At 37.9% G+C, this 12,930-nt stretch overlaps 1 protein-coding gene across 40 annotated transcripts in view; it reads left to right on the forward strand.

Annotated features, from left to right (window-relative positions):
• Positions 1–12,930, forward strand: part of LRRFIP1 (LRR binding FLII interacting protein 1) — a 105,231-nt gene that overhangs the window by 84,054 nt on the left and 8,247 nt on the right. For 30 of the 40 annotated variants that reach the window (XM_025213918.1, XM_025213914.1, XM_025213912.1 and 27 more), the window contains 3 exons: positions 1,514–1,606; positions 2,156–2,297; positions 4,602–8,313. In XM_025213918.1, coding sequence (XP_025069703.1) covers positions 1,514–1,606; positions 2,156–2,297; positions 4,602–6,901 — 2,535 coding nt within the window. In that variant the 3' untranslated portion in view covers positions 6,902–8,313. Of the gene's footprint in view, positions 1–1,513; positions 1,607–2,155; positions 2,298–4,601; positions 8,314–12,815; positions 12,866–12,930 lie in introns of those variants that run through there. The other 10 variants (XR_003095982.1, XM_025213944.1, XM_025213941.1 and 7 more) reach the window with 3 other exon arrangements.

Consider the following 12,930-nt stretch of genomic DNA (forward strand, 5'->3'; position numbering starts at 1 on the left):
TCCCCCTGCCCTGGCTGGGCAGGTGGCAGCAGGGCATAGCCCCTACTCCCATCACTGCCACGCCTGCATCAGTGCTGTGAGCAGGGGCTATGCCCTACTGCTGCTTGCCCAGCTGGGGCAGGGGGGAGGGCAGGATGCAGGCACGTAATCTTGTGCCTCCCCCCGCCTTGCCTGGGCAAGCAGCAGTGGGGCATAGCCCACATGTCCAGTGCTGCCACGCCTGCATCCCACCCCCCCAGCTGCCCCGGCTGGGCAATCGGTGGCAATGCTCACATCCTGCACCCTCCTGCTGTGGCTGGGCAAGCAGTGGGCTATGCTCTGCTGCTGCTTGTCCCCTTCCGCCCAGAATGAGCTGCACCCGCATCCTGCCCCCTGCCTCAGCTAGGCAAGTGGTAGCATGGCATAGCCCCTGCTCCGAGCACTGCCATACCCATATCGTGTGCCCCCCAGCCTGGGCTGGGCAGTTTGTCCCATCTCCAGTCTCTCCCTCCCGCCTCTGCCCACCACAACGGACTTACCAGCTGGACGCGGCTGTGTCCAGCGTGGTGAGGACTGCTGTCTGTTTAGTCTATGGCCAAATCTTCAGATCTGATTCGGCTGAATCCAGTGAGGAAAGTGATTCGAATCTCCAAATCGAATCACTGCCCTTCTGAATCAGCTGAATCCGAAGTGAATGCTTGCTGCCTTGCACAGGCCTATTAAATGTTACTTTTCTGCAGAAGTGAAACCGTAAATTATGTTGTGTAATTGGGGATGAGCAGTGAAAAACTCATTTCTCAGAGAGAGTTCGCATGGGGGAGGACTTGCAAGTTATTTGTCCTTGATGATGTTCAGTAGTAATTTCTGATAATTTTAAATAAAATGTAGAAAAGCTAGCATTCACCACTGCTAACATAATTTCATGAATTCATTATGCTTGTTATACACAGTAGTAAAATATGCACAAGAGGCATCCTAAAACTCAAAAGAAGCTGTTCTGTTGAGTAACTTGTCAGAAGTATCCATGTTACTTACATCTATGATAGAATATAAGAATTCCAGGGAAGCTATTAAGAGATGTCATGTCAGCTTTTTAAAAATCTCTTTTGTATTTTAATACAAATATAATACTCCACACAAATGTGACATGGAAATAAGGATTTACCTGATAAAACTAGAAATCTGGTCATAAATGAAAATATGTCTTTAGCTGCTTTATGTTATGACTAGCTATTGAAAAATTAGGGTTGGAGACTGAGAACCAAGTCTTAAGTATGATCTCATAAGCTTGAAATCTTGAATTTAGCCAGGCATTTCTTAAATTTGATACATCTGCATTTATAAGAGCATTTAGCTCTTTAATCAGTTCATTTTCCTTTATTTTCTCCCTGCATGTCAGCTCCATTAATTTCTGAACATCTAAAGCCTGCTCATTCTTATTGTTAACCTGCTTTATATTGCCTTTACTTGTTCACTTGTCTCTTCTCCCTTCTTGTCTTCCTGCCTTCTCTGTGTTTGTGCTGTAAAAACTCAGGCGTTAGAAAGGCAGAAAGAGTTCTTTGATTCCATAAGGAGTGAGCGAGATGGCCTTAGAGTGGAGGTGGTTATGCTGAAGGAACAATTGAAGGTATGCAGTAAGAAGAGAAGAACCTCTTGTAAAGAAATTTTGTAATCAATGTCTCCTGGTGCCCATAGCAGAAAAGCTAGTTCCAGCTCTGTAATCCCAGTAAGAGCTGTATACTGATGTTGCTCTTATTCATCTCAAGTATCTGTTCACCAGCTGTTCCTCCTGTAAGAGATAACTAGGAATTTCCAGTATGCTGTCATGTAAGTTTAAGGGCTCAGAGGTTACTTCTGTTTAAAACCTGTTGTCTAAGGAATGTTTCAGATGCTGGACAACAGAGATGCATTAAAAAAAAAAATCTGATCAGTTCTGTTCTTGTGCTAAAATAGAAAATTGGGAATTTATTATTCCAGAGATATTGATCTTGGAAGCATTTTATATATTCTACCCTGCTCTGTTCTAACTGTTTCAACGAATTTTACTGAACCAGTCAGTTTTGGGAAGCTTTTGTTAATGCAGCCTCTGTTTAAAATTTTAAGGTACAAGAATGCTCTACCATTTGTATTGTATTTCTGTACACCAAACTTTCAAATATCCTTCCCTTATCCACAGAAACATGGAATAATCCCGGACTCAGAAGTAGCTACCAATGGAGAAACTTCAGATGCTTTTGATAATGAAGGACACTCAGATTCTTCCAAGATTAATCAAGGCACAACTCAGGTGCTAAACACATCTGGGGATGGGACCCTAGGTATGTGTTCACATTTTGCTCAACTTTTCCATCCATTTGATCACCTTCACCTTTTTTGCTTGGATATTGTGTTTATTTTTCAGACAATTAACCAATCACGCAGCATGCTACTTGTTGAATCACTCCCTATGCATTTTTCTGCTTAAAAGTCATAATCACTTGAAACATATCATGCAGTTTTCTTCTATACTTACAAAAGGAGACTTTTTAATATAAATGTCTTTATTCCCAAGCCCAGGGTAACAAAGGAAAATGAAACAAATACTCACAAAGTCAGTAGAAGTATTTTTTTTAACATTTAAGTCTTGAATCCAGAAAGACTTCAATACTTATAGTTTTGCTTTTGTTTTTGTTTTGTTTTAAAAACAGGGAACTCAGAGAAACAGGATAAGAGCATTTGAATTCCATATTTGTAAATCGAATGTAAAAATTTTCTAACTAACATTTGAGAACCATAAATGTCTGTTGAGCAATGGTCTAGTACACTGTTGCAAAACCCACTTTCATACACTATATCTAAATTCTACATATCCAATATTACTGTATTGCTAGCATAATGATGCAGTTCACATTGTTAAAGACTGTAGCATTCTTGCATATTGTTGAGTACAGGGCAGATATATTATGTATGAATACATAGGGAAGGAGGAATCTGATTGGCACAGATTCTGACTTTGTGATTATACAACACAGTTGCATTAATATGAACAGTAGCTGTTTACCTTTCTATTACACTCAGGAAAGAGGAGGAAATATTTAATTTTGTATTTCTAAGTTGAAGGACTGGCAAATTGCAACAGGTAGTCAACTACTAAATCTTGAAGTGGGAATTGTTTTACTCTTGGTGTAGTGGGTTTGGTTTTTTTTTTTTTTCCCCCACTTGCTCCATTTGATAAAAATGGTTCCTAACAACAAAGGGTGCAGACAAGAAGTGATAACTTGTGCTGGATCTGGCCACAGAAAGCAGTTTATAGTCATGACCAAACACAAGTGCACAGCTGCAGACAGCTTCAAAAATGGTTGATTAGATGAAAATCTGAGCCCTCATTGCATGATTGGTCAGATGAAGACATTTCAAAACAGTGTCTTCTGTAACTTCTGTCTGCCAGCTAATTGCTGTTTTCAGAATGGGGCGGGGAGAGGGAGTGGAGGCCCCCCCCCCCAATGAGGTGGGGCTGGGGACTCCAATACACTCACCCTCCAGTGCTGGCTGGGGAACCCTAGAATGAGCTCCCTCTGCTCCATCCCCCCCCTCCCATTCTGAAAATAGGGACAAGCTAGAAGAGAGGAGAGGCCAGTTGCTAGGGGAAACTGGCTGCAGCCTTCTAGCCAGCAGCTAGATTCTCTTCTGCCCTGGAACCAACAGTGAACTTCTGTTTGTTCCAGGGAGTTGTAACTCACTACTTCCTACAAAGCATTCTCACTTACAGCAGGGAGCTGCACTTTTGTCTGCACCCCAAAATCTAGGTAAGAGTACTTTGTAAATTGGGTCTGGGAAACCACCTGTTTCTTTGCCAGCCTGTACTGGTCCCCTCTCCCTCCAGTATTCTGGTTCTGTGGAAATAGATGTAACATAAGCTAACAGCTCTAATTAAGAGCTTTGTACAATACCTCCTCCTTTTGCTCCTATGTACAAGTTGGGGAGGGGGGAAGACGTGTTCCCTTGCGTGGATGCAGTGACTATAAGGAGCACCAAATACAGTTTTAACTGTTATTGGTTGTTAAATGTCCACATAGTTGGAGAATTTGCCTGCCAATCAGAATAGACCTTTCATAATGTCTGTTACACATAATATCTTTGAGGGCAATAGGTATAAAATATTGTTGAGTATTAGGTAAATTACTTGGTGGCTATATTGTCAAACCATGCACTTTTGCAATTACAGAGAAGTGTCAGGGTTTAAAAAAAAAAAAACAAGTAGAAAAATTTCTGTCCTTGTCATAATCTTAAATCTGCAAGTGTTACTGTTAATTGCACTGCTTGAAACAAAGTACCTCTCATTTATGAAAGTTGTACTTCACAGCTTCAACTGTAGCAGAATCTTTAACTTGCAAAAACACAAAGCCAACACCAGATAAAAAATCTTGCTTTTGAGAGGGTGGTGGATTTCACTGATCAGAAAACTTACTAATACAATTGCCGCTTTGCCTCACGCAATTGGCAAAAACTGATCTTTTATTAACCGATTCTCTGATTCATTCTTTCTTTTGGGTTCTAAGTGTGGAGGTAAGTGCTACCTTGTTTTAAAAAGTTGAGTAATCGCCCCTGGTGTAGTCCCTTCAACTTTCTCAATGGTCTTTTAGGCAGAACCAATGAAGTGGAGATGAAAAATGAGATTTTGGAGAATGTGGGGAAAAAGGAAATCTTGCAGAATACTGAGCATGAGCAACACAAGGAGGAGTCTGAGGAGCAGGAAATTGTAAAGGAGTATACGGAGATAAAGACCTTGCATACTGATGAAAATACAGAGAGAGAGAAAGCCACTGAAGATACTGATGTCACCTCAACAGTAATATTAATGAATAGTGGACTGGAGGAACAAACTGAATGCTATAGAGAACATGTATTAGGAAATGTATCTTCCTCTGAAAATAGTGATGCAGGTAGTAGCATAGAAATCCAGCAGCCCATTAGTTTGGAAAGTGAACATGGTAGTGACTTAAATGAGAGGACTAATCAGAATCTGGAAATGGGTACACTGCAGAGTCAGGATATTAAGGCTTCCCAAGCAGGGTGTTGTAACTTAGAGAGACAGGAATTTGAAGGAATTGCACAGCAGCAGAAAGAAAAACAGGGGGAGTTTATAACTAGCCAAAAAGAAGGTAGTGAAGCAACTCAGGAAGTTCTTGATTTAGTGGCAAGCAGCCATGCATTGGTTTCTGATCAGTCTGAACTACCTGAAATTGTAATCATAGGTTCAGCTATTGAAGGGCCATGTGTGGAAGCTCAAGTTGAAAGACAGGATCAAGCAGAAGAAAGCCCTAAAAATGAGGTTATGAGTGATGAAGGTGAAGAGTGCATTGACAGAAAAATTGATAATGTAGAGAGTGGTAGAGAGGAAGAAGAAAATAAAACCGATACAGTCCAGAATCTGGAAAGCCAAGAAATAAAATCTGTAGAAGAGGAGGAAGAAGTGTCATGTGACACCGAGGTAGTGCCAGATAATATTGCAAAGGAACAAAAAGTAGATGAAACACCAGCTCTGTCACTTCTTTCAGAGAATGATCTGCTATTAGCAGGAGAAGAACAAAGTATGGTAAGTGCGGCAGAGAATGGAATGAATATGAAGCAGAGGCCAGGACAACAGGAAGTGTTAGTGGGCAAATTGGATTCAGATTCTGAAAACAAAGAGGTACAACTTGAAAGATCTGTGGAATCTATAGACTGTATTACAGAGGTAAAAGAATCTGAATCACATAAAACAGAGCAAGATCAAGGTCCCATGAACAAAGAACAACCCCAAGAAAGTATTATAGACCCTAGTCACAGTGATGAAAAAATTCAAGGGGCAGAAGATACTGAAGTATGGTATGAATCTCAGGAATTTGAAGATAATAGTACTGAACAGGTGGAGGGTAAGAACACACAGGTAGAAGTCCAAACACTTGAATATAGTGAAGACATAATATGTGGCACAATAATAGATAATGTTTTGGAAAGTAAAATGCAGGGAGTAGCTAAACAAGAAGCAGCAGCTGCACAGGAATCTCCTGAAAATATTAGTGTAATTATTGAGGTGAAAAATGGAATGGAGGAAAACAGCAAGAAGCCAGGGCCTGCAGACCAGCAGCTTGAAACATTTCCCTCTGCGAGTACAAATAATGTTTTGCAGGAAGCCACAAAACAATCACAGCAACATACTGAAGAAGTTGGTGGCAACATAAAAGAAATGGAAGAGCAGAATACAAGGTCAGATGATATGTGTGAATCTATTAGTGAAGAGACGGATAAAAACTGGGAGGGTCAGGGAAGTGAGGAGGACAAAAATAATAGAACAGAACAGCAAAACGAGATGCAGGAAATCATTCCAGAAGCTGAGGGGGAATCAAGTTGCCTCAATAGACAGGAAAGTCAGTTAGATAAGAAGCTTAAAGGACAAGTTAATGAGGTAGAGGGTCAAGAGGAAGGAGTGGAAGATAAGGGTGAAACATTCATCTTTCAATCAAATCAGGAATTAGAAACTAGTGAAAGGAAGGATGCAGAGAAGGTTGATGCACAGAAGCTGGAAGATGTTAAAGCAAAGGAAATTGTCACAGAACCTATCAAAACAGGAGAAGGTGGAAAGGAAGAAGCTCATCAAGGCAGTGTATACAAAACAGAGAAGGAAGGCTTGTTGACTGAAGACAATGCAGATATCCAAGAAAAAGGAGAGGAATCTGAAGAATCAAATGCATCCAGATCTGAAACTGCAAAGAAAACATGTGATGTGGTGGAGGACAAAACTAAAGTGTTAGACACCGATAATACGGAAAAAATAACCAGTAACCCTTTATTAGATAAAGAGTTGGAAAGCTTGGGCACTACCAGTGTTGAAAGTAAAGAAGATATCACAGGTATTAAAAGGGGTAAGGGTAAATCTAAAGAAGATTGTATAATATCATGAGTTCATAATCTAGGACCTAAATAAATTAACTGCTCTTGGATCAGTTCCAGTACAAAATAATGCACCATGCACAGTAATTCAGACTTTAGGAACGATGATGTTTTTGTTTTGTGGTTGTTTCATCATAATAATTGTCAGTTCATAGATGCGAGTTCCATCCAATTTACTGTCATGTATCACCACCAGATATCGTATACTCAGATTTTGTTTTCTAATTTCTCTCAGGTTTCATGTTTATCACCAAGTAAGCATCATAAATCAACTTTTCAGACCAACTTGTTAAAATGTAAGGCCGATATCTTCCAAAAAAATATTTAGCAATTGTTCTTACTTTCTAGACTAGTTTTAAACAAGCTATAGGTCTTGGATGCAAAGACAACAAACAGTACAATTAAATGTTGCTTTGCTGAACATAAAGCAATATAAGGTATGCAGCACCATGGTTATTGTTACCACATTTATTTGTGAATGCTTCAGTTCAGGAACCAACTATCATTGCTAATACAAAAAGTATAATTTCACTGTGTATTATTTTAATATGGGCACATTCCAAAGTATAGCATATAGTTTATAGATGAACTGCCAAAATATATTAGTTTATACACTTTGAAAGAGCAATATACAGTTTAAGAATTTAAAGCATAAATGTCTCCACAGTTGTTAGTCTGCTGAAAGGAGTAAGTATGTATATGCTTACTTAGTCTAGGCACTTTGCACCAGAATAAGCCTTTGACCCCATGTTTTAACAGGGGCGTTCTTATCTTTTTCTAGGGAAGTTTTCTCAGTGCACACTGTGATGTGTTTTCATACTTTCTATCAAGTACATTTAGTTAATTAGGTATATTATGATACTATTTTCCTACAAGAAAGTTTAAATTGTATTTCCTTGTTGCATATTTTTGCAAAATACTATTCTGAAAGAATGTTTTCTTATCTCTGGAAGTACTTTTTCCTCCTTTCTTGCCAGAATGAAGGAAATTATGAATGTCTTAATCCTCTTGAATGTCTTAATTTTTATTGAAAAGCATCACACCAAAGATAACTGCTGTTGCTCTTTGTGTATTATCTCCTATATACCAAGCACTGAGTCTTGTGAAAAATAATGTTGCTTTTGATTTGATACTGGAAATATAAACAATTGAGATATTACCAAATCTTCAGTAATTTCTTATGTGACTATTTTAAACCAGATGAGAGGAAATGTGTTTTTTGCATAATGAAACATTCTTTTAAACTTCATTTAAGTAATGAAAAATAAAAGGGAATCCGAACTAAAGTTTTTGCAGGTCATAAAATATTTCTTGTATTGCTGTTACAAACTTAATAACTTACAGATATGTTGAAATATTTCATATGTATATCACAAATGTACTGAGCTGTATATAATTGAAATAAACATATTTTATACTTTATTATGCTTGTCCAGAGCACTACTTACAAACCTGTGTAAATAAGGATCTCATTTGATACTGTTCTAAAAGTCTATTTTGTTATAGACATTGCACAAAAATAACTCCATCTGCTTTATATACATCTTAATATCTTGAAATATTAATGTACTTTTTTTCTTACTGATAGACCTGTCTCCATGCTCTTCACTGGTGATAGAATTGATATGATTTCATTCTGCTAAGAAATATGGGCCTTCATATTTAAGAATGCTAATATGATATTGTATGAATGTCATTTTTAAACCTTTTTCCAGAGCTGCTTTCTTGACACTAACAGTAGATTCTGCACAATGTCTATGAAAATATGCGATCATAAAAACTTAGTACAAATATGTCAATATTAGGATGTAACCATAAGAATATTAGCTGGGTATGCTGTAGATCTTAAAAATACCCCTTACTGTATTATACCCTTTAACTAGGATAGAAATTGTTCCTTGCCTGACTCTCCAATGTAATGTTGCACAAATAAATATGGTTTCCATATCTGTCCATAATTTAAGAAGGATTTTATGGTTGGAAATAGAATTTATACTTGGACTACTGAGACATACCAGCACTACTTCTTCACGCTCTCCTTAGAACTTGTGTAGAACTCAATGAACTGTTCAGAACATTTAGTGCAGGGCCAGAGAAAGGTACACTGGTTCATTCAGTAGCTTGGTCATTTTGTTTTGTTCCAAATTTAGGTCTCCTCTACTTTTCAGATTTGTTGCAGCTTCAGCTGTCAGTATCCAGACATCAGTGTAGCTTGGTTTATGCTGATACATCTATCAAACACCCATGGCTGAGTCCTTTGGGCACTTGATTAAGTGCATTTCCCCTCATTTTGTATGCTATCTTGGGTTATGTGCACAATATGAGCGGGGTTCCATGCAGGCAAATCAAAGAACTAGGTTGTTAACAGAAAAAAAATGTTAATTACTTATCTTCCAGATTTTTAGAGAAATAGTACAACTTTTGCTGATTACTACTTAAATAGAGAAACAATGTGTCAACATCAGGTGTTTGTAATATATAATGCAGTTTGGAAAGTATGCACCTGAATATAAGTTTCTTTGGCATGATATCTCTGGAGTCCATAGCTAGTATATAATAAAAAGATCTAGGTTAAATCATCTTCATTTTGAATGAAGTGACAAACCAATGTTTTTTTGGAATTTTCATCAGTATTGGATTCTAAACTAGAACTTTGAAATTAACTGAGATAAAACCAGGGCTCTGCCCTTTGTTTCCTTTATCCATTCTCTGCTTGTGCAATTTTAACCCACTGCTTAGTGTTATGTCCTCCTTGAACACTTTTAAAAAAAATAAGACAGAGAGCAGCACAGAGTGCTGTTCTTTAGGTCAAAGAAGATGCTTTTAGCTCTGGAGAGTTGAATTCCTGATAGCAGCTGTAACCGACAATAATCTTATCTAGGTTTTTCATTCAGCAAAAGCAAGACAGAGTCATCTTTCAGTAAATGCAAGAATTCATGGCACAAAATAAACGACAATAATGTAGCTCATACATCAAGGATATATGTATTTTTTTCATGAGGCTTTTAAGGGTTCAGAGCTAGCCTTTGGACACCTCCAAAAACATTGGCCAAACAGTTCAGGACCTAGTAGTAGCGAAGATATTTTCAAATTCTACATAACTAACTCTCATCACTCTTCTTTCCAACACTAGTCTTGAAAATGAGGGCCTGATTATTTGCCTAAAAATACAGTAGAATTTGCGTACAAGTTGTGACTCAGGTTTTTGGTCTGGTGGAATATCATCTTTTCCAATTTCAGAATGCGATAGATAATAAAAATGATCTGGCAGAAGCACCAACTGGGCTCTGCTTTCCTTGGGTGACCAAGTGTGGGAAGAGACTGTACTCTACGGATTGTCTGCTACACTCACAGAAAAGGCTTAGTTGAACCTGTGAGTCATTTCTCTTGCCCTTCCTCCCTTCTCACACCAGGACTTCTATAGTTGATTAGGATACAAAGGAATATGTTCTTTCTGGGGAAGGGGGATTCTAGGGAGAAGAGGTGAGGTCAAAATTTGCTTTGTAAATGCAAATACCAGCCTTAACTGATCCATAATAGTGGGGGCAGATTAATAATTATAGCACAGGGGGAGGGCTTACTGAGCACTTGTCAGCTGATCTGGTATACCTGTTTTATCTCTCCATTCCTATCCTGTAGGAAGTTAAGTTAAACCACCATCATTTACCTTTGAATTAAACAGGAATTTAATTATTGTAGTTCAACTTCTTATCATGGGATACAACAGACAAATAGGTAGAGTGGCTTTAGGTGGACCATGGTAAGTCTCGCCCATCCCCACCCTTTTAAAGTACTATTATAGTTTCATCTGTTAACATTCTTAGCTAACAATGAGCTTCCATTCTGGACACTGGGAATATATTTATACATGAAGGACATATTTTGTGCTAGTGTGCTAGTGTATCTTTGTCTACATAGTTAATTTAGTTTCCAGAAATAAAGGGACTGTTTGGTGCTCAGGTTTCTTCTATGAGTTTGTGCTAGCTCCCCATTTAACTACAGATTTTGTCCTACAGTAGGCCTCATTCTTCTCTCCTCTCTTTAGCAGCTTGTTTTCTTGGTAATCTTCTGATCTTGGACACCTAGCCCCAGCTCAAGCTATGAACCTTTATATCTCCTTTCACCGTTTATGTTCCTTTAACAACTTCTTATTGTTAACCTTGGTTTTGTTTCTTTTCATTTTGTTAGCCGTGTTCCTCTTCTCAAGTCATCCAAGTATTTACACATGAATTTTTCTTATTTTGCAGGAATTTCTGCAACTGTTTTAAATGTAATGTTTTCTAGGTTTTGTTTTTCCCATGAGATTTTATGAAATTGGCTTTTCATATTGATGCCTTGGTACTATAACAATGGGTATACTTAAAATTCCCAAGAATTGGATAGGGCATGGGGAAATTCAAAATGATCAATGCTTTGATAAATTGACTTATTATGCTGCTTAATATTCAAATCACTTGAAAATTGTGCTGTTGCACTGCATCAGACCCCACAGGTGAAGGTGCAATTTCACACTCTAGAATTACTTCTGTAACAGAAATCATATGCATACAGAGTGAGGAGCTCTCACTTTATCGTGAATTTGTATTAGACTGCCATATTTGTGACTTCCATTAAAGTTGATGTTTTCTCCACGTACTATACATTGGTATCAGATAAAGTTATTTCCTGTGATAAGAATAGTATGTTAACATGGAAAAGGTCGTTTATTGTTCTATGGCATGTATAATATTTAAAAGAAAATAAACTAACCTGTTTTCATAGTTCGTTCAAGGGATAAAAAATATAGTGTTAGTCTCAGAATATATTTTTAAAGATATAATTAGTGATTTATGCAACTCTACTTTTGTTTTTGCAAATGACGTTTTTGAAGGACCTTTTTTTCCTAGGTGACTTTCACATTTCAGTAGTTAAGCAACTCCAATAGGCCACAAACTGGAGTTTCGTTAAGTGACTAGTTGAGTGCTCAGCATCAGTAGATTTGGCTCTTCGTAAATGGCTGCATGTTAAGGAAGCCTAAGTTAATATACGTGTTCTGCTCTAACACAAAACGTTGAACAACTAGAAAGGAAAATATCCAGAGTCAAATCTGTCCCTCTCGAGGGAATGTTTTTGATTCTTGTGCTTCAATGTATCTTTTTCATTTATAAAGGTCTATGTTGATGTATAATAAGGTCATTCTTGCATAAAGCATTACAGGACCTGCTAAAATGTATGCATTTCTCTTTGCTTTGCTCATATTTCAACTTCCTGTTCTCCACATTTTTTTTAAATTTATTGTGAGCTATTCTACTTGTGTGAGCTTGAGTGATGATCCATATTGCTTCTAAGGTCAGATCAAGCCCAGGAAGTTGCATGACCCAACAACCTCCCAATTTACGAGCATCCTGGAGTATGGGCATCTGAGGGACTACGTGGAGACAGCTCTTTACCAGACACTTCTTAATGAAACAAAAGATTTGCCTGTTTAATGTGTAATAACTATAATGGAAAAAATGTAACCAAGCTGTTTAGTTAGCAAAGTAATGGTTAAGATTTTAAAATGTTAAGAATGTGATCTAGTTATGATTGCAGGTATTCATAATTTCTCTTCCTAATGTTGTTAAACTGTAAAGATTTGTGAGATTTTTTGTGTTGCAGTTATGTTTGACCCTAGAGTTCTTGCATGCTAACCTAAAGTAGAAGATTAGCCTCTTTGCATGCAGCTGGGTGCTGCTACTGAAGTGACAAGCATGCTCTGTGAGAATGACATAACTTCCCTTGGCTGAAACCCCCTCCCAGTCCTGTCTGTGACCTCATTTCCTGTGGTACGTGCATAACTACCTTCATCATTACTTCACTAACCTTAACAATTCTTTCTTTGATAAATGCACTGAAATGTGTAACTCAGCTAAATCAGCATTGAAGTCTCCTTTTTTCTCTTTCAGATGTTAGACTGAAAAAACTCCTTGATGAACGAGAATCCTTAGTAGAACAGGTAATTAATACTTCAGTATTGCTGTACATCTGCTAATTCTACATGATGAGATTAAGGGAAGGTTC

The sequence above is a fragment of the Alligator sinensis genome, unplaced genomic scaffold (assembly GCF_000455745.1).
Source record: "Alligator sinensis unplaced genomic scaffold, ASM45574v1 scaffold1003_1, whole genome shotgun sequence".
In the NCBI taxonomy this organism is placed as follows: Eukaryota; Metazoa; Chordata; order Crocodylia; family Alligatoridae; genus Alligator; species Alligator sinensis.